We start from the raw sequence: 22,388 nt of genomic DNA, 5'->3' as shown, positions 1-22,388 counted from the left end.
CTAACAAACTACTACTACATAAATAAGCATCCCTCAAACCCCGTCAATACATCCTCAAAAAATCAAACCCAACCATTCGTGCTAGGTGCTAGTACAGGAAGAAAGAAATGGCCCCCTCTTTTTCTCCCTCCTTGTTGCTCTCTTTTGTGCTAACAATCCTATTGATCATTTGCCCAACACATGCACATAAAAATGTGCAGGTATCAGAAAAAGTGCTTTATGATATTTGCCATAACCATGCAGATTATTCTTTTTGCGTGAAAGCTCTCAAATCCGATCCTAGTGCACCCTTACCCGACCTTGTTGGCCTTACCAATGTTTCAATTAACTTGGCTGATGTTGCTGCTAAAAAAACCCTTGAGCTTATTGCTTCACTCAAAAGCAAGACCTCGGACCCCTTATTAGCATCGCAGTATGAAAGCTGCCGCGTATTCTATGGAAATATTGTTCACATTATAGAAGATGCAAAGAAAGCATGGAAAGCTGGTGACTACGAAACAGTTTTTGTTAAAGCTGGTGGTATCCTCACTTACAATGTTGATTGTAGCGATGCATTAACGTTTAAAGAAGCATCCTCTCTCCGAGAAGCGAATAAAGAAGTGTATAATTACTTCACGACACTGTTGCGTGTTTCAAAAAGCCTAACAAAAGATGGCTAAATCCTCATGTGCATGTGGCCATGCAATATAGAATGTTTGATATTAATCCCTTTGCTTCAAAACTATTATCAGGAGATAGCTAAATCCTCATGTGCATGTGGCCATGAAGTATAGAATATTTGATATTGTCCATCATCTTCTATTAAATTAATTAATATAATATAAGTTTAAAATGCTGTTTTGTTTTTGTTTTTGTGTGTTTTATACAAGTCTGGTTTTCTTTCTTGATTCACATTTTGTAATTTTTTTTAATAAATACAATAGGATTTGAAATGTGTTCACTTTATAATAATTTTTTCTTTTTTCTTTTATCATTTAACCAACATAGCATATGGGTTCCTTTTAGGCATAGGTGGGATTTATACCCAAATTAGCCAGATCCTTTATCCCATGACAACAAAAAACTCACCAATTGAGTTAATTAGAATCAATCTTAAGAAACCCTTTGACATGAATTAATAGAACCGCGAGATGACATTTATTATATTATTTAATTGCTCCATATCATGGAAGGAACAAATAAATTACTATTATTATCCAAAAAGGTTAAAAAATATAAAAAATGTTGTTTAGAAATCTAATATGCAATACAAATTATAGTGGTAGTATTCGTAGTTTTAATGCTTTTGTTCGTACATATACATATCATAATGTCTTAGACGTTTTAATGCTTTCTGGTTGCTTCTGGTTAGGCAACGTAGCAGTGACAACCATATGCGGCTAACAATTTTAGAGAATACATGCACACAAAAAAAAATAAAATAAAAGATTTGTGACAGGCTTGGTTTAACGTGGTTGAGGAGGAACCACCCATTAGCGTTATGTCTGCCAAGAAGAGATTCACCATAGTAAAACCATATTACTTGTTATTGTAAAACAATGGAAATAGATCAATATGCCCACCACTAGCTACTTCCATTCCACATATTATAAAATTACTGTTTCACAATAAAAATTAATAATAGATCCAATCCCAAACACTAGCCCTGCAATTAGTTATAATATAGATTTTGCTTTGTTTCTTACATGGGTTTCAATTGATACTCTTGAGGTATTACATAATAGAAGTTTGAACAAATGTGAAATACTTGCAGATCTACTTGATAGATGTGTATCTATGATTGGTGGGCTTCCAAAATCTGTGAAAGACTTGTAGATCTGCTTCTAGAAAAATAGAAATCTGAAATTAGGAAGGGAGAGAAAGAGGAAGGGAATGGTTTTGGTGTGAAGAAGACGAATACCAATCTGAAAAAGATGTAGAAGAAGAACAAGAAATCTGAAATTATGAGAGGAGAGAGAGAAAGGGGATGGGTCTACGGGAAAAAAGAAAAAATATTGTAGGTAACAATAAAAAGATGGTTAGTTGCATGGTTAGAACTAGAGCACGGGTTCATTAAAGTGGTAATAGAACTATTTTCTCCGTGCTTTCACAAGTGTGAAAAAATACAACACTAAAAATAGCTCTTTGGTTGTTTTCATTTTTTTTTTCTTTTTTTTTTCTTTTTATAAATTGAAAACAAGAGCTATTTTATATTTCTCAATGTTTTCAGCTTACCAAACAAGTTTTTTGTTATTGGAAATAGAAAATAGTCACTGGGAATAGAAAACTAAGAAGAAAAAAAAAACTATTACCAAATATACTCTGTATTTTTTTTTTTTTTTAAGGAAAGTTACCAAATATACTTTAATTAACTCAATTAGTGAATTTTTTTTGTTGATAAATAAATATCTAGGATTAAATCGTAGATATTAATCATAAAAAATACTTAATATAGAGAAAACACGTTGAATTACCTTTACTATCACCAAAAACCTCCTTTTTATTTCAACAACAAAATAAATAATATATAAATAAAAAGAAAGAAAAAAAAATTATACCTTTCATCATATTCGATTGAGCAGAATGTGATTGATAATATCAAATGTTTTATTTTATTTTGGCCCGAAGCTTTCTCATAGGTGTCCAAAATATTCAAAATTTTTGCACATTCATCAAAAGTAGCTCTATAAAAAGCAAATTGTCATCTACAAACAGCAAATGAGTTAGTTTTGGGCCTCTTTTATAGAGATAAAAGCCTTGTATATCCCTAGCTTGTATATTTGTTTCTAAAAAAAAAAGTCCAATATTATTAGGTGTGTAAACCAAGAATATTATTTATACAATAAGTTCATTAGCCATAGTCGTGAGACATTGATGCTTGTTTCCATACGTCTGTCTTTAGCTGGTGAAATCCTTGTTTGTGTGTGTATATATATATATATAAGTTACATTTTTTGTGTTGTTCTGTTTTTCCTCATTTACATTTTCCTTTTCTGATGTGTCTTGATTTACATTTTATTTTCCAACATAAGAGTTATGACGATTGTCAATTGAATGTTAAACCTTTTTTAACCTAAATTTTGGTAGGAATCATAGAGATCATTTCTTTTCATAGATTAGTTGCTCTAACTAGTTGAGACTTGAGAGGGTAGCTTGAACAAAGGGATTGATTTTGAGGTTTGCTCGACTCATGATCATCCAGCTGCGCGAGCTGACTTGTGAAACCGAGTTCACATATGCTATGTCATCATCTTGCTCATCAACAACTTATGTACTACCCTTTTTTGTTATAAGGGTATGGTAATGTTGACAGAAGAGAAATATTTTCTATTCACCATACCATCACTTTTGTTGTTGTTGTTGTTGTTTTTTTTTTTTGGTCATAATACCGCTCCTCTTTATATACAATTTAAATGAAAAATCGCACACACATGCGCGTGCGCGCATTTCTATCAAGTATTTTTTTTTTCTCAAACAAAAAGTATATATTTTTTTATTGGGGAGGGGGGGGGGGATAGTTTGCTTAATTAATGGTCAGAATTTAATACCATTTTTTTAATAATACTCTAAACTATCTTTAGAAATTTTTAGTATTTTTGAAGTACACTTATTTGATTAAAAAAATCATTTATGGAATACATTCTATTCTCTCATTCTCATAAATTAACCAAACAAAAAAAATGGTGATCGATTTCTAAAAATTATATGACCCTTTGGATTTGAAAAATATGTTAAAATGCATGTGACAATTTTTCCTTTTCACTAATATTTAGGGTGACTTTATGAGTATCTTGTTATGAATAACACCTACTGAAAAAATTATCTTTCTTGTTTTATCCTCTCTTACTTGCACTCCTTTTTTTTTTTTTTAAGTATATAAGGCACTAATTAACAATATAGTGTCTAGAATAAATTAATGGTTTCTCTTCCAAACAAATTTTGCCAAGTCAATACCACCCACTTAATTAGTATATTCTTGGATTTCTGGTCATATTCAACCCATTATTGAAAGAATAACAAATTGCTACTGTGGACGACTAAATTTCTCGGTTCGAAATAAGTCAAACAAGTAAAATAGTGTCACAAATGTAAATTTGTATTGATAAATGTGTGGTACAATTCTCTGTAATTACAAAAGAGTGATCCTCTGATTCGATCTCCCTAAAAGATTTGTTGATTGGATTTGTGGTAATGTGATTTTCACTTGAACACAAAGTATCCTTCAATTTGGTTGAAGGATGGATCGAAGATTGTTGAAACGGAATTACAATGAATTTCTGGCTATGAGCTTGTTAGAAGTTCTTTGTTCTTCACGTTCTTCGTGTTCTTCGAGTGTTCTTCGTGTTCTTGGTGCGTTCTTCGTCTTCGAAGGTTTGTGATGGAAGTTCTTCGGGGCTTTAGAGGCTTGATCCGTAGAGCTTCGCTGATTTATGATTTGTTGAGGTTTCTGGAGGCTTTTGAGCTTGATTCCAGTGAACTTTGAGATTTAGGAATATGATTTGGATGATTCCTCTTCGAATGTTCTTGGTATTCGAAGGTTTGTGGTGGAAGTTCTTCGGGGCTTTAGAGGCTTGATCCGTAGAGCTTCAATGGAGGCTTTTGAGCTTGATTCCAGTGAACTTTGAGATTTAGGAATATGATTTGGATGATTCCTCTTCGAATGTTCTTGGTATTCGAAGGTTTGTGGTGGAAGTTCTTCGGGGCTTTAGAGGCTTGATCCGTAGAGCTTCATTGTTTTGTGATTTGTTGATGTTTCTGAAGGCTTTTGAGCTTGATTCCAGTGAACTTTGAGATTTAGGAATATGATTTGGATGATTCCTCTTCGAATGTTCTTTGTATTCGAAGGTTTGTGGTGGAAGTTCTTCGGGGCTTTAGAGGCTTGATCCGTAGAGCTTCGCTGATTTGTGGTTTGTTGATGTTTCTGGAGGCTTTTGAGCTTAATTCCAGCAAACTTTTGGATCTAGGCGGATGATTTGGATGATTTTCCTTCGAATGTTCTTCGTATTCGAAGTTGAAGTTCTTGGAGGCTTTAGAGCTTGGTTCCGGCAGAGCTTCTGGACTTCTGAGTGCTTCCAATGGCCTGGTCCTCCTTGGATTTCATCCCCTTTTCAAATGCCTTAGGAAGGCTTCTATTTATAGGAGTTTAGGGGTAGGTAAGTGACACATGGCGGAGCTTGATTGGTGACACGTGGCAGAGTTTAATTGGTCCGCTTATGTCATCGCTTACACGTGCGAGGCTGATTGTGTCATCGCTTACACGTGCAAGACTGCTTATGTCATCGCTTACACGTGCGATGATATGTGATTGGTCTTTGCATGACACTTGGCAAATTTCTGTTGGTTTCTGAATAGTGATAACAAAACCTAGCAGCAATATGTGGCGCTTTGTAATTGGCTGTATTTTGTGGACTTGGTAGTGTGACGTGTCAGCTTGTGATAGGTCGGGAATTTTCCCTGTCTACAGCTACTGCACTGGTTGGTTTGGTTAAGCATTTTAGGAGTTTAAAACAACATTTTTAAAACTTAAAACTCTATTTCACAACAACTCCTTATATCTTTTTGGACAAAACACAAATTTTAAACAAAAAACAATGTTTTGCAACAGATTGTACAAATGTAACCTACATTCCATTGAAACAACAACAACAACAACAACAAAAACAAACAAACAAACAAACAAACAAACAAACAACTACTACTACATAAATAAGCTTCCCTCAAACCCCATGAATGCATCCTCAAGAAATCAAACCCAACCATTGGTGCTAGTATAGGAAGAAAGAAATGGCCCCCTCTTTTTCCCTCTCCTTGTTGCTCTCTTTTATGCTAACAATCCTATTGATTTGCCCAACACATGCACATAAAAATGTGCAGGTATCAGAAAAAGTGCTTTATGATATTTGCCATAACCATGCAGATTCTTCTTTTTGCTTGAAGGCTCTCAAATCCGATCCTAGTGCATCCTTACCCGACCTTGTTGGCCTTACCAATATTTCAATTAACTTGGCTGATGTTGCTGCTAATAAAACCCTTGAGCTTATTGCTTCACTCAAAAGCAAGACCATGGACACCGTATTAGCATCGCAGTATGAAAGCTGCCGCGTATTTTATGGAAACATTGTTGACATTATAGAAGATGCAAAGAATGCGTGGAAAGCTGGTGACTACGAAACAGTTTTTGTTAAAGCTGGTGGTATCCTCACTTACAATGTTGATTGTAGCGATGCATTAACATTTGCCGAAGCATCCTCTCTCCAAGAAGCGAATAAAGAAGTGTATAATTGCTTCACGACACTGTTGCGTGTTTCAAAACGCCTAACAAAAGATAGCTAAATCCTCATGTGCGTGCGGCCGTGAAGAATAGAATATTTGATATTATCCATCATCTTCTATTGAATTAATATAATATAACTTTAAAGTGCTGTTTTGTTTTTGTTTTTGTGTGTTTTATACAAGTCTGGTTTTCTTTCTAGATTCACAATTTGTAATTTTTTTTTTTAATAAACGCATTAGGATTTGAAATCTGTTCACTTTATAATAATTGTGTTTTTTTTTTTAATCATCTAATCAAGAAGCATTATTGAGATATTCAGTTCAGTAATTGTAGATTGTATAGTGTTTTGTATGTGTTACTTGTAGTTTGTATATATAGAAGTAAGACTACAATAGCATAGCTGTAGCATAGCATAATTAGTCATCAACGACTGTCGTTTATAGTCTATAGATTAGTGAGTTAGTTACAAGTTAATTACATGTGTACATTTGGTATTGGATAGTCAGTTGGTTATTCTTTCTGTTTTCCTTTCTTGCCTCTGTTCTCACTATATAAAGAACAGAGCAGGCTAAGTTTAATATACAAAATTCATTCACACAAGTTTCGTGTTGTTCAATTTCTTTCTCTCTCAATGTATCTACATTTCTCCATTGATGAACCTTCGGAGCTTGTATAAAGTTCAATATGGTATCAGAGCATGAACTAGTTCAGAGGTCCTTTGATTCTGGTATTCTCTGATTCTTCCTAGTTCAATTGTGTTTCTTCCTTGATTTCTTAATGCTTCTTTCAGATCAACTAGAAATTTATCTCATTGTGTTTCTGTTGATTCTTGCATTAAAATCATCATCTTCTTGGTCTTGATTTTTCTAATATGTTGAAATCTTGATCTTTATGCTCCGGTTCATAATTGAGATTGAAATCTTCAATCTTAGGGTTTCAATTTTTTCTTCTTCGATTTCAAAGACATTTCATTCCCAATATGCAATTTTCTGTTGTAATTTCGACAAGATTGTAAATTGCATATAAAGGTCTTTATATCATCCATAGAATCCATTTCTTGTTTCTTGAAGTATTCTTGAGAAAATCAATTCTTGATTTTCTTTGATTAGGACTTTGAATCTTCATCTCTTTCCTTAGTATGACTGAGAGTACATCTAGTGCTCCCACTACACAACCTTGGGAAAGCACGTCTAGTCCCTACTTCCTATCTAGTGGAGATAATCCAGGTGTTTCTTTGGTGGTTCAACTTCTCACTGAAGAGAACTATAACACCTGGAGTAGGGCCATTCTCATCTCTTTAGATGCTAAAAGTAAATTAGGCTTCATTGATGGTTCTATCCCTAAGCCTCAATCTATTGATCACCCACATTAAACAGCTTGGTGTAAATGCAATAGCATTGTACTAGCCTGGTTGTTTAATTCTGTTTCCAAGGATTTGCAATCAAGTATAGTTTACTTCAAGACTGCCAGGGATGTATGGCTTGACTTACAATACAGATTTGGGCAAGGAAATGGACCTACGATTTTTTACTTAAGGAAAGAGATTAGTTCCTTGACACAGGAAGACTTAACCATCAATGCTTACTACACAAAATTCAAGGGACTTTGGGATGAATTTTCGAATTATAGAACATGTACATGTGGTCATCAAGTTGAGGATTGTACTATGTCTTTTCTGATGGGGCTGAATGAGACATATGCATCTGTTAGAGGCCAAATTCTCCTTTTGGAACCTTTGCCTCCCCTCAGCAAAGTGTTCTCTCTTTTGCTTCAAGATGAGAAGCAAAGAAAGGTGGGTGCTGGGAAGAAAGCCTTGGTTGATGCATCTTCAGCTTTAGCAGCCTTTGGGTTGAAACTTGGGAACATCAAGAATTTTGTTAAATACAAGAATGGCCGACCACAATGTACTCATTGTCGAGCCATGGGACATGTAGTTGATAAATGTTACAAGTTGCATGGTTATCCCCCTGGGTATAAATTCAAGAACAAAGGTGGTCAACTTGGTCAGTCCTTTGCAAACAATGTCATCATTGCTGAAGATCATACTAGTGAACCTGTCACACTCACCAAGGTTCAATATTAGCAGCTGATTGGATTGTTGAACTCCCAATGTCACTTTGGCACTCAAGCACCACCAGAGACATGTTTGGACAATGCTCACCAAGCTCACCAAGCTGCCACCATCATTACTCAGCCTTCATTGGATGTCCAAGCCCAAACCATATCAAGTATCTGTTTCTCCCCTTCCCTTGAACATTCAGTTTTCTCTTCTAGTGTCAACACTTCTCACATTAGTCCATATGAATGGATTCTTGACAGTGGTGCAACAAACCACATGGTACATTCTATCCACTTCTTTACTTCTATTACCTCATCTGTTCAGATTTCAGTTAGACTTTCTAATGGTGACATGGTTAAAGTCACTCACATTGGAACTATTAAAGTCTTAGCAACTTTAACTTTAGAACATGTCCTTTGTATTCCAAGCTTTACTTTCAATCTTATTTCTATCAGTAAACTAACCCAAAACCCTTTTTGCTGCTGTATTTTCCTTTCTCAATATTGTTTTCTTCAAGACTTACTGCATTGGAAGATGATTGGACTGGGTAAGAGACATGGAGGACTATACATTTTACAGTGCATTGATTCTTTCACCTTACCAACTTCTGTTTCAGAGGTTCTATCCAGATTGTCCTCTTTTCTTTGTAATAAAAGTGTCAATGTATGTAATCTTGCCTCTTCTCATGCTGTTGATACTTCAAATGTTGTTGTTAGATTGTGGCATTATAGATTGGGTCACCCATCTTCACAAAGATTAGCCTTGTTGAAACACATTGTACCTAATCTGGTCCTTGCAATAATAACAATTCTTTTGACTGTTTTGTTTGTCTATTGGCTAAACAATACAAATTGCATTTCCCTAAATCCACAAGTATTTCTTGGATATCCTTTTGACTGTTTTGTTTGTCTGTTGTTTGTCTACTTTAACTAGGAATAGATCCAAGTTTGATCCTAGGGCAAAGGCATGCATACTTCTTGGATATCCTTTTGGCACCAAAGGTTATAAGTTGTATGATTTGTCCACTAAAACTGTTTTTATCTCCAGAGATGTCATCTTCAAAGAATCTGTCTTTCCTTTTAAACATTGGTTGCCTAAATCTGTTCCTCTCTCTTCTTCCACTTCTCACAATATATTTCCATCTCAACCTTCAATTCCAGAAACCACTCCTTCTATTTCTGCTGAGTTTTCTCTTCCTTTCAACCCTATTGACACTGTTGTACCTCCTGATGAATTCCCAGACCTTGTCCATCCTGATTTAGACCCTTCCCCACCTGCTCCTTCTGCTATACTTGACATTAATGGTTTCCCTGTTCCCTCACTTGATTTACCTGCTGTTAGGAGGTCCAATAGGTCTCATAAACCTCCCTCATATCTCCATGATTATCACTGTCATTTGGCTTCCACCAACATTCTTAATCATCACTGCAATTTGGTCTCAGCTCCACTCATACCTTCTCATGATTCCACTGCCAATCCAGGTATTCTCTACCCACTTTCCTCTACTCTTTCTTATTCTAAGTTGTCTATTTCACATAGAGCTTTTTCTGTTGCATTGTCCATTACCAAAGAACCCACTTCTTATGCTGAAGCCTTACCTGATCCAATGTGGTTAGCTGCCATGAAGGCTAAGATTGATGCTCTTCAAGCTAATAGAACTTGGGTCATGACCAAACTGCCTCCTGGTAAAGTGCCTATTGGGTGCAAGTGGGTCTACAAAATCAAACTTAGAGCTGATGGATCTATAGAAAGGTACAAGGCTAGACTAGTTGCTAAAGGATTTACTCAAACTGAGGGAATTGACTACTATGAAACTTTCTCTCCTGTGGTAAAGTTTGTGACAGTTAGAACCCTCTTGGCTGTGGCTGCTGTGTATGGTTGGCATTTGTTTCAATTAGATGCCAATAATACTTTTTTGCATGGTGACTTGAATGAGGAAGTGTATATGGTTCCCCCTCCTGGATTTGGCAGCAAGAGGAAGGTGTGCAAACTCACTAAGTCACTTTATGGTTTGAAGCAGGCAAGTAGACAGTGGTTTGCCAAGCTTTCATCCACTCTTCTTGATCATGGTTTTCTTCAATCTAAGTCAGATTATTCTGTCTTCACTAAGGTCAGCAAGAGTTCAATTCTCATCTTGCTAGTCTATGTGGATGACATCCTAATAGCTAGCAACAATGTGGAGGCAGTCAACACTTTCAAGGTTTTTCTAGATGACAAGTTTAAGCTCAAAGATCTTGGTACCTTGAAGTATTTCTTGGGTCTTGAAGTTGTAAGGACTAAAAAAGGAATCAACTTATGTCAAAGAAAGTTCATTCTAAAGTTACTTTCTGATACATGTATGCTAGCAAGTAAGCCTGTTAATGTGCCCATGGATCAATCAACTAAGTTTAGGAGCTCAATGGGAGAAGATGTTCCTGATCTATCCTTATATAGAAGAATTATTGGCAAGCTGTTTTATTTGACTCTGACCAGGCCTGATATCTGCTACTCAGTGCATAAATTGAGTCAGTTTATGAGTTCCCCTAAAACTCCACACCTACAAGCAGCCTATAAGGTACTTAAGTATCTCAAAAAGACACCAGGACAGGGCTTGTTCCTATCAGCAAGTTCTGAATTGAGACTAAAAGTCTACTGTGATGCTGACTGGGCAGCTTGTCTAGATACCAAAAGGTCAGTCTCAGGCTTCTATGTCTTCCTTGGTGACTCTCTTATATCCTGGAAATGCAAGAAGCAACAAGTGGTGTCCAGATCCTCTGCAGAATCAGAGTATCGAGCAATGGCTACTGTCACAAGTGAAGTTGTTTGGTTGTTGGCCTTGCTTAAGACTTTTGGTTTAGATCACAGTCAGCCTACCTCTCTGTACTGTGATAGCAAGGTAGCTCTTTATATTGCTGCAAATCCAGTATTTCATGAACGCACAAAACACATAGAGGTTGACTGTCATTTTATTCGAAGTAAGCTTCAAGATGGAGTGATCAAGACTTTTCATGTTCCCACTAGACACCAGATTGCTGATTGCTTCACAAAGGCACTTGGATACAAGCAATTCTACTTCCTTTTATCCAAGATGAACCTCATCAACATCTATGGTTCATCTTGAGGGGGAGTATTGAGATATTCAGTTTAGTAATTGTAGATTGTATAGTGTTTTGTATCTATTACTTGTAGTTTGTATATATAGAAGTAAAACTACAATAGCATAGCTGTAGCATAGCATAATTAGTTAGAATTAGTCATCAACGACCGTCATTTATAGTCTACAGATTAGTGAGTTAGTTACAAGTTTATTACACGTGTACATCTGGTATTGGATAGTCAGTTGGTTATTCTTTCTGTCTGTTCTCACTATATAAAGAACAGAGCATGGTAAGTTTAATATACAGAATTCATTCACACAATTTTCGTGTTGTTCAATTTCTTTCTCTCTCAATGTATCTACATTTCTCCATTGATGAACCTTCGGAGCTTGTATAAAGTTCAATAAGCATAAGGGTTCCTTTTAGGCATAGGTGGGATTTATCCCCAAATTGGCCAAATCCTTTATCCCACGACAACAAAAAAACTCACCAATTGAGTAAATTAGAATCCATCCTGAGCAACCTTTTGACATAAATTAATAGAACCATGAGATTCAAGGGCGGAGCCATGGGGGTCGAGAGGGGGCAACTGCCCCCCTGACCCTTCTAAAACTTTCTCAGCTATAGGTTATGAGAAAAACTTGCCCCCTCTTATTCATTAACATAGGAAAACAAAAAAAAACAAAATAACACTCAATAAAATGAACTAAAAACTAACACAGTCTTCCTAAAAAAAAAGCATAAGAACATGGCACTGTAACAAAGAGAGCAAGGAGTTACCTGACATATCAAAGTCTTTTTATTTTTTATTATTCTTGATCTGGACACAACAAAGTTAACAAGTCAAAAAGAACTTTTAGTTTTGGCTTGTCTCACCTTTTTACTTTCTCGCTAATATACTGTCACAGACTCATAACACTCCTGCCTTTTATTTTTTATTTAATTTATTTAAATAGTAAGAAACACAATAATTTTCACAATAGTTGAGTTAGTAAATTTTTACTTATTTACAATTGTATGTTTATTTTGTCATAAATATTTATTAATAATTTCAAATTAATTCTGCCTCCCAACTAAAATTTTGGCTCTGCCATTGACGATATCACACTTGTAATATTATTTAATTACTTCATGTCTTTGAAGTTTTAAATTAAAACTTTTAATGCTTTCTGGTTGCTTCTGGTTAGGCAATGTAGCAATGACAACCATATGTGAGTAACAATTTTACTGTGAGAATACATTCACACAAAAAAAAAAAAAAAAATTGTGACAGGCTTGGGTTAACGTGGCTGAGGAGGAACCACCCATTAGCGTTATGTCTACCACCTATGGACACATCCCTTCCCACACCTGTGCTTATGTGGTCGTGCGAGGCTATTAATTTATGTCCAAAGACTACTCAAACTAGATTCTAAGTCTATATTTAGTGATTCTCAAAAAAATAAAAAATAAAATCTATATTTAGTAAATGTTTTTATTTTCTATTTTCAATTTCTTGTTTTTAAGAAAAAAAGAAAAAAAAATGATATTTTTTCAAATTGGAAAACAAGTTTGGTTAGTTGAAAAGAAAAAATAATTAATTAATTTTTTTTTGAATTACATGCTCCCATTACATTCTTTTGTCAACATTATTGTGGAAGCACCTTGTTAAGAACTTCATTACAATTTACAAGACAAAAATATAGGGATCAAAACAACACAACCCCAAAAAAGGAAAAAAGAAATAATAGAATTCAAATGAAATTTATTCTGGTAGTTGCGGTGTAACTCGTTAAAATGAGATTGAGCCAAGAAGCTTGAAGAGAGATTCCCCATAGTAAAATCATATTACGTGTTATTGTAAACCCATGGAAATAGATCAATATGCCCACCACTATAGCTACTTCCATTCCACATATTATAAAATTACTGTTTCACAATAAAATTAATAATAGAACCAATCCCAAACACTAGCTCTGCAATTAATTAGAAATAGATTTTGTTTTGTTTCTTACATGGGTTTCAATCAAGGGAGTCAATACCGTACCGGAGGCTGTACCGGTTTGGCCAGCGGTACGATATATTTCGGATACCGGTCAATACCGGTGTACCGTTTCGAATTTACCGCTACATATATATATATATAGTGTTTAAAGCCCATATATATATATATATATAAATTCATAGATTAGACTAATTTGTAATCTTAAACCCCATACAAGCCCAAGCCCAAGCCTATTCCTCTATATCTATAAAAAGAATTAAAAATCATGTCAAATTTAAAATACTAAGCTTTCACACGTGAACTAATTAAGGGCTTAAAAAAAAATTAAAAAAAAATTAAAAAAAACATATGACATGTGAAAGGGCTTTTGAGTTTTGAGCCTTTGTCCGTTTCTAGGAGCTAGGAATTAATTAAAAAAAGGAAAAAAATCTGACATATAAAAGTTGTTTTTAACTTTGTATATCCCTTTTGCAAGCTGTCAACTTTATTGGGTGTTTAAAAAAGTTGAAATTCAGGTTTGGGCGTAAGTTGGACGCAACCAAGAAAGAGGAAAAAGAAAGAAAATCTGAAAAAGAGAAAGAGGACGCCAGGCAACCAAGAAAGAGGAAAAAGAAAGAAAATCTGAAAGAGAAAGAGGACGCCGGGCAACCAAGAAAGAGGAAAGTCTGGAATTTGAGGGAGGAAAAACTATGCACTACGAGTTTGAGAAACTGCAAGTGACGCTGGTGAGTGGAGAGATGAGAGAGTGAGAATGTTTTTTTTTTTTTTCTTCTTCTTCTTCATTTTCTTGTTTCGGTCCGGTATGTATTTACCGGCCGGAACACCCGGATTTCACCGGTACGGCCGGTACAAGGCCGATACGCCCGGTATTTTTTCCAGTACGAAATAGGGGGGTTGAGCGTACCGAATCACTGGCCGGTACGGTATATACCGGCCGTACCGGCCGGTACGGTACGAGATCCACTTCCTTGGTTTCAATTGATACTCTTGAGGTGTTGGCGTTTGGTATGGGAGAATCTACATTACTCCTGGCATCCAGATTCCTAGGAATGCAATTTCTAAGAATGTAGTTATTCCTATGTTTGGTTTATTCTAAGGAATCTTAAATGAATTATTTATTTTTTCCAGTCTATCTTTAGATTTAAATGTGAACTACCAAGTCATTTAAAAAAAGGGTTAAAGTTGTCAATTTATAAAAAATACAATTTCCTTTAAGTTTTGGAATCTGAATTCCCACCTGTTTTAAAGGGAATCCATATTCCCATCGAGAGGGGTTTAAGGGGGGAATCCAGATTCCCCTGGCATCTGATTCCCTAGCATGATTTGCAATCAAACATGGGAATCTTTAACAATTCCTAGGAATCCTAAAACATTACCTTGTACCAAACGCCACATTAAGGTATTATGTAATATTCTTTGGGGGGAGGTGGGGGGGAGGGGGTGGGGGAGGAGGGGGAGTGGGCATTTGCTCCTAATTTATAAATTATGAGCAAAATGCCTATATTTTGAAATTATTTAGCAAAATGCTCATATTTAATCGATTTACAGGTGAAACTCGACATTAGCAATGTCGAGTTTTATGCATATTTTTCCATTTAATTTTTTTTTGAAAATTTAAGTGAAACTCGATATTACAAATGTCATGTTACACTTAAAAATATACACAGTTCTCGATTTTGAAGATATCGAGTTTTACACAAAATTTGATTTTTTTTTAAATTGAATTTAAAAAACAGTGACATTTTTCTAAATAATTTCAAAACAAAGGCATTTTATTGTATAGTTTTAAAATTAGGGGCAAATGCCCATTTTCCCCAATATCCTTGTATAATTGAAAAAAGAAATTATGAAGTTTGAACAAATGTGAAATATTTGCAGATCTGACTGATGGGCTTCCAAAATCTGTGAAGGACTTGTAGATTTACTTCTAGAAAAATAGAAATCTAAAATNTAACAGAATTTATAGTGTAACTTTTTGAGGATATACAATTAGATGGTTGAGTTTGTTGTATTTATGAAGGCGGCAAACAAAATTGTTTAGTCTATTACAGTTGAAAAATTTCCAGGAAGAAATGAGTAATACTACATAACTTGAGGTTCTTTTGAACACCATATATAACAGAACCAAACTCATAGTTGATAATTTCTCGAATGTTCTATTTTAGAGTTATTCTTTGTACTTTTTAAGAGCATTCCGTGCAGTAAGTTGTTTAAATTGACTAAAAGTCATTTAGCAATCAATTTCCTTCATTTCTAGCAGCTCACGGTAGTTTATACTCAAAAAAAAAAAAAAAAATATATATATATATATATATAATGTGGTATGTTAGAAAAAAAAATAGTATTTTAATGTGTTGATTGGTTGTGGTTGTTGTTTATTGTGTTAGATATATTATTTTAATGTTGAGTGTTAAAATAAATTATTTGATGTTAGGTATATTATAAAGTGAGGTGTTAAAATAAATAAAATAGTATTTTACGGTGAATGCTGACTCTGTTTTATGCTTTCAAAAGCATAAAGGTGAGACAAAATCAACTTCTTTTTTGACAAGAAACCCCTTGTTAAAGTTCATGTAACGTAGGACTTTCTCAATAAAAGTAAAACGTTAATAGCTTTGTTGTTATAACTCTCATTCTCATCTTCATATTGAATACTGAAAAGATGGGATTTTTATTCATAGGGTGTGGCAACAATGATCAATAAAATTTTCATTAGGTAAAATAACATGTACAGTTATCAGGGATTGTATCACAATATGTAAACAAATTGATTCCTACCCATATTATTAATGTTTATGATTGTTATGATCCAATGCTGTTGATCATGCTCCATATAGTTTGTACTTTGTTCATCACACAGGATCAGGATTCAGGATAACGTTTTTTTACAAGCACCAAGAAATTATTTTTCACAAGCATATACACCAGTCCGGTTCATATTTCGGTCTTGGGCCTTCACTGATGATGGGCTTTTAACCTAATTGATTAAAAAGGGCCAAGCTCAATTTTTAGGCAAAAGCAAAAGAAGGCGGGATGGTTATCTCAATCTGTGCCAATCTGACTGCTCCTCTTCCAGGTTCTTACATTTTCCACCATTTCTTATCACTAATAATTACCACTTTCTTTACTTCACTCATTCATATTTCAGGAGTTAGACAATGCAAATACGCGGGCCAATCTGTGGTAAATAAAATCCATCTTTGATTTTTTCTTCAAATTCCGAGTTTAACTAAATACTAATTGATTTTTGATTTTGGGCAGAGAGTTGTTCCTATACGGATATTAACGGTAGGGAAAAAGCGTTCCCCTGGAGTACAGTTGATAGTCGATGAGTACGTTCGAAAACTCAACCACTATTGCACCGTTGATGATGTTCAAATACGGTCCAATCCTAGAAATGCAAGGTGTGTATATATATATATATATGGCTTTTTTTTTTTCTTTTTTTTTTTTTTAATTTTAGTTTTAACTTTTTTGAGGTGAATTTTTGTTTCATATTAATAATCAAATACTACACTGATTTGTTCATTTATGTGTTGGTATTTTTATGTTATTTCGATGCAATTATGGACACACAAGTGCACATAAATCGTTTGTTCTTACTAAAACAACAGCGTCAACCAAGCATTAGTCCCAAAATCTTGGGGTCGACTATAAACTAAGAAATATGGACATGGACCACATGGTGTGCTATGTCGATTCTTAAAAAATTAAGACATGATACTGTGGGGATATGGTAATTAAATCAATTTGTATATGTATCTTTTATTTTGAGTATAATGATTTTGGAGTGTCCTTGCTTCTTAGGCTGTAAATCTTCTGAGTCGGCCGTGTACTCTTTTCTGCCATTCTAAATTGTTTGTTCTATATATATATATATATTTCTACTCTTGAATTGATGCCATGTGTTGTAGTGATGCAAGGGCTCAGGTTGATGATGAAGATACAGCAATGATGAACATTATCAGGTCTGATGATTGGGTACACTCTCACCATTAAACTATCTGCTCTTATTTTGTGCTTTTTAAGTGCATTTCAATTTGTGCAAAAGAAGAGAAAAGAAAAGAAAAAAAGGAATTGCTTTTGAAACTATCTGGACGAACATTGGTTTTGTTTATCTGCTCCAACATTTCTTTCTTTGATTTTTCTCTTTACTGGTATTGTTCTTCTGTTTATCTGGATGTTGTGTGTTTAGTTGTTTATGCAAAGAATAATGCTTTTAAACCAATCCCATTTCCTAGTAAACTACTTTATAATCTCATTTAGACCTAAGTTTTCTGATTCCGAAAGTCTTGCGCTGACTGATCTGATAATAACGTCAAAGTGTTGTCTTCGTTGAACCTATTACCAACAATTTGTCTTCACCCTTGCTCAGAATTTAAAGTTCAAATTTGGGCTATACTAGTATATGAACTACTGTCACTTAGGGGTTCATCTACTTCAGGACTTTAACTGGATAATCTATTGCAGTGCCATACCGCAGCTTCTGTATATTCCATTTGCTTTTATGTGTTGCTTTTGGACTGTCATTCAAGTTTCTACATACTCTCCATATCAAATATTCAAATAAATTTTGGATATAAATAATAATTGGATATTATTTGAATCTGTCTGAGTTCCTATACTGTTCAAAAGTAGTTGAAGTTAAATTTAAGTTGAGAACCAATTACATTGCCAACGAGCAATAGCTCAAATGGCACCTTCTCCTCTTGTAAGAGCAAGGTGGAGAGTGAGTTCTTGGGTTGAAGACTCACTAGAATCCTAGATAATAGATAAGTTTGTAACTTACCAATTAAAATTTTTAGAGAATCAAGTATATTGCAGTGCAAAGGGGTATGGAAGGATTAAGGTGTACAAGAGGTAAGAAAAGAAAGCAGAATATTCCAATGTTTAGGCTTATTGTCCTCAAATGTGAAATTGTAAATACATTAACATGTAAATAAATATGCAAAAGTAACTCAATGCCTTGGGAGACATGGTTGCCTGGTTACTTTAGGCCTTGCTGTCTGATGTACATATCCATTACTATTATCTAGTGACTCCTAATGAACAATATATATGGGTGTTGTGATTGCAAATTGCTTGTATGCACTCATGCATAGCATTTGAACATGATTTTGTCTGCCTATTAGATCTTTAGAGCTTGCTGATTATTTATGCCCAACTGGAATCAACTGAACTCTGCTCATGTCAAGCTGTACTAGTCTGTGTTCGTGGTATAAATGCATATATTTCAATATACCAAGTCAACATTGTTTCAACACTCTGACCATGTAATAATATTACTTGCTTTGTTTTCTGTAGTAAGTTTATAACTCAAATGCTTTGGAAAAGGAAGTAGCATGAATTTATTTCCATGGGCCTTGTAAAAGCTGCTTTAAACTGTTGCAAGAAGGTTTCCAGCTTGTTCTTACATCTCTGTTCTATAATCATGCACTTTTAGGTTGTGATGTTGGATGAGAATGGACAAGATATTGGGTCTGAGCAGATGGCTGAGTTGGTGGGGGATGCAGGGAATACAGTATGAGCTACCTCAACTTCGATGATTTTTTTTTAGTTGTCTTTTGTATGCTTGAAAAAATCCTTCCTCTCTCTCTCTCTCTCTCTCTCTCTCTATATATATATATATATATATATTGAGCTAGCTGGTGGCTAGATGAAGTATAACTGAGTACGATGTCCATTGACAAATCATTTACTTGCATTTTCTAATTAATAGGCTGGTTATCTCGTTTGATTTTTTGATGATTCAATGTTTCTTTTTTAGATGACATGTAAACTGAGGGCACTTAATCCATGGTATTTCATCCATGAATAGGGTAACTTGGAAGCAAATTCACAGAAGAATAACTTAATTTCCCTAAAATGTACTTTATTGGGCACTGATCTGTCTGGGTACATTCATCATAATTTCATTTTATTTTGGGTGATCCTCGGAGTGATAATCCACCATCACTTTAGGACTGATCTGTTTACCTTTTTGAATGAAGTGCGGTGGACTTTTTATCCATGAAGAAATTTTGTGATCTGTAAAGTTCTTATTCAGCATAGCTATTATCCCATTGTTGAACTCTTTGTGGGGAGGTGCTTCTACAATTGACCATCTTTATAATTCTTTTCAATATATGAGCAGCATATGACTCTCTTTTCTTCTCTCATTCGTATAGGCGTTGATGCATCCCAATCCTGGTGATGATTCTATGATGTTTTAATATTTGGATATCTCATTCCTCGTGTATTAATGGTGCCCATTTTGTGTTTTTAAAACATTTGCTTTTCTCCAACAATGTGAACTAAGTCCTAATTGTTGATTTCATCAATATTATAAAATGTTCTCTGATATATCTTGGGTCACTTTAACTGCTATTCAAGCTTAGCTCTTTGAGATGTTTGAGATTATTATCTTTTAGGCTAAAATATATTTGCATTCTAGTGCATGTGCTTCTGCTTTGACCTAATCAAGTTAGAATTCTATACCAAGAGGGTTTCCTTTCCTAGTTACTCCTGTTTTTATGAGGAATAAAAGGATATCAGTTTGGTTGAAAGGGTATCAGGTCCAGTTACTGTGGGGACCTAAAAGTTGATATGTATAAGTTTTGTTTTATCTATTTCTATGCAAAATTCAATTGAATTTTTCTCCTAGGCTGTTCATAATTAATGATGACCCAAACTCTAGCACTTAAACAACATTCTTGATTTCCAACATATGTGTAACTTGAACTTGGCATTTATATAATATTTGAATTGATTATATTTAATCTCTCTGTCTCTCTTTGGTAGGGAGCTTCTAGATTATCATTTTGCATAGGTGGACCTTATGGTCATGGACGACAATTGCGTGAGCGAGCTAACATATCAATCAAGTTGTCTACGTTGGTCTTAAATCATCAGATTGCATTGCTAGTGCTGATGGAACAGCTATATAGGTAAGAATATTCTGTTCTCCTTTACATTTGGGATTCTATGTTACACAGTTCCTGATTACTGAAATGTAGTCTTTTCTTTTCCCCTTAAATATTTTGTATGTGAATAGTTAGGGAATTTTAAACTAATATGGCTTGCTTGCTTTAAATTAAGATGATTGTCTATCACTATGTTTAAGCAATTTTGTTCATTTAAAAGTAAGCATTCTTTGCAAGTGCAGTTTGTAGCAATTCGGAAGCGCATGGTGAGCTTTGAATTTCCTATTTGATGGCTGCATCTTTGGCTACAACCATTATTGATTATCACTATTGTTTCCATCACCACTCAAAACCAACAATTTCCACAACCATTTCTACCACCATGAATAAGCAATGGTCTTCATTTAAAAGTATGCATTTTTTTTCCGCAAATGGTAGCAATTTGGAAGTCTTAACAATGGTGAGTTTTAAATTTTTCCTTGGTGCTGGTTGCAATTTAGGCTGCAGCCGTTGTTCAGTGTCATTTTTTATTTCCATCACCACCCAAAGCCAGCAATTTCCATAACCACCATTAAAAAAACACCACTGTCATGCTCTTGAAAATAATGTATTCTATTAAATTAAAAGAATAACACGTGCTTTTTTGTCTGATTTTTAGGTCGTGGACAATTCTGAAAGGACAAAAATACCATCATTAGCCATTCTTTCATGATCTGAATCATGTCTGATAGGTATTACTGGGATTGACACAATCTTGTCTGCTCCTCCCCACCCCCCCCCCCCCTCCTTTTTTTTCTGTAATGCTATGCTATAGTATGATGATTAAAATGCTGTCCACTTTTATTTGTTGAAATTTGTATCTTCAATTTGTGTGTGGACTGGCTAAGTCTTGTTGCCAAACCTGTTGATTTTAGTAGTTGCCTATGTTTGATTTTATCTTGTTTAAAGATCGCTTTCCTGGATGTCTGTCTTGCTTTGCAAGACTGGCTAAGTTTTGCTGGATGTCTCAAATATTAGGAGCTAGTTTTTGTTCTTTATGATCTTTTCTTTTGGCCCATTTTGCCTCGAAAAGTGTTTCTCTTGCATACTTTTTATGTTTAAGGTTTGTGGCCCTTTGTGCTTTTGAAGAAATGTTGCATGTATACAAGCAAAAATTAATGAAGGGTACCATTTAATATAGTATAAATGAATCAAGTATTGAAATTTATTGTTCTATATTGACAGGGATTTTTCAATATTGCAGACCTGGTTATGAACTGGTTGCAACAAGGTTCTCTAATGGTGTAGGGTCTGACATTGATTACATATTTAGATGCAATCCAATCTTCTCTTGAGGAGAACTGGAGAAGTTACCTTGCTGCTATCTTTCCTTTAGATTTTTATTTTGATTTGACAGTTTAGTAAATTATATGAGAGCGTTTCATTAAATAGTCTTGGTGGATTATTATAATAGTAATTTGAAGTTGTGCTTTGTTGGAATTGGAAGCTGCATCAGGACTGAATCGTTCCTGCATGTAGTCTATAGGACTTGTGAAGATGGAACTCATTGTAAGAAACTGAAATTTCTTATCAGATGCAGCTCCTTACATTAAGTCTATAGGACTGAAGTTTTTTTATATGATTATCTAATGCCTATTTAGTTTGTATTTTCTTAACCCAAAACTAAAGGGTTTGGCTAAAATAGAATAAAATTTCCTATTTTTCAAAGAGAAAAATAAATGTTGAGCTAAAAGTTGAAAAGGCAACCTACAAAAAGAAATTAGTTCAAAATGGGACAGAATTGGACTAAAGTGGATCGAATTAGGCCTAAATGAACTGTATGAGACAAAAGAGGACCAAATTATACTGAAGCAGACCAAAATGTCACGTTGATGTGGCTTAAAATGATGTTAAATAGATGGATTCAGATCTTCTAGAGTTCTTAGGGTATTCTATCACATAGAGTTTTTTTTTTTGACCTCTCATTTCAAAACCAATGGTTTATATTACACCATGTATTCTTGAATAAAACCTTAAAAATAGATGCCACATCAGCTATTAAAATGGACATGTCACATTTTGAATTAATTTTTAGTTTTAAAAAATTTAAAAACTCAAATCTGAACCCCAATCT

General features: G+C 34.5%; 4 protein-coding genes across 9 annotated transcripts; all 4 read left to right on the top strand.

Annotated features, from left to right (window-relative positions):
- Nucleotides 1-107: 107 nt before the first annotated feature.
- On the top strand, nucleotides 108-659 carry LOC112036492 (pectinesterase inhibitor). The gene has a single exon (XM_024069333.1). The coding sequence runs from the start codon at nucleotides 108-110 to the stop codon at nucleotides 657-659; it is 552 nt and encodes a 183-aa protein (XP_023925101.1).
- Nucleotides 660-5,763: 5,104 nt separating this feature from the next.
- LOC112036491 (pectinesterase inhibitor) lies at nucleotides 5,764-6,312 on the top strand. Its single transcript, XM_024069332.1, has one exon. The coding sequence runs from the start codon at nucleotides 5,764-5,766 to the stop codon at nucleotides 6,310-6,312; it is 549 nt and encodes a 182-aa protein (XP_023925100.1).
- A 1,079-nt stretch (nucleotides 6,313-7,391) lies between these two features.
- Nucleotides 7,392-8,336, top strand: LOC112036490 (uncharacterized). The gene is made up of 2 exons (XM_024069331.1): nucleotides 7,392-7,584; nucleotides 7,705-8,336. The coding sequence occupies exons 1-2, from the start codon at nucleotides 7,392-7,394 to the stop codon at nucleotides 8,334-8,336; spliced, it is 825 nt and encodes a 274-aa protein (XP_023925099.1).
- A 5,494-nt stretch (nucleotides 8,337-13,830) lies between these two features.
- Nucleotides 13,831-21,867, top strand: LOC112019261 (putative RNA methyltransferase At5g10620). Of its 6 annotated transcripts, none has more exons than XR_010625499.1 (9): nucleotides 13,831-14,098; nucleotides 16,234-16,556; nucleotides 16,635-16,777; nucleotides 17,288-17,354; nucleotides 18,817-18,894; nucleotides 20,154-20,299; nucleotides 20,518-20,541; nucleotides 20,934-21,006; nucleotides 21,519-21,867. XR_010625499.1 is itself a non-coding variant. In XM_065764817.1 (9 exons), the coding sequence occupies exons 2-8, from the start codon at nucleotides 16,407-16,409 to the stop codon at nucleotides 20,971-20,973; spliced, it is 552 nt and encodes a 183-aa protein (XP_065620889.1). In that variant the 5' UTR covers nucleotides 13,837-14,098; nucleotides 16,234-16,406; the 3' UTR covers nucleotides 20,974-21,006; nucleotides 21,519-21,867. The 6 variants fall into 6 exon arrangements, 4 of the variants coding, with proteins under 4 accessions (XP_065620888.1, XP_065620886.1, XP_065620887.1 ...); XR_010625498.1 differs by having other exon boundaries at nucleotides 20,518-20,735; XM_065764817.1 differs by lacking the exon at nucleotides 20,518-20,541 and having other exon boundaries at nucleotides 13,837-14,098; nucleotides 16,234-16,449; nucleotides 16,522-16,556.
- The last annotated feature ends 521 nt before the right edge of the window (nucleotides 21,868-22,388 follow it).

Source organism: Quercus suber, unplaced genomic scaffold, assembly GCF_002906115.3.
Source record: "Quercus suber isolate HL8 unplaced genomic scaffold, Cork oak 2.0 scaffold_585, whole genome shotgun sequence".
Classification (NCBI taxonomy): Eukaryota; Viridiplantae; Streptophyta; class Magnoliopsida; order Fagales; family Fagaceae; genus Quercus; species Quercus suber.
Note: the sequence above shows the minus strand (reverse complement) of the source record. Positions and strands in the feature narration are given on the sequence as shown.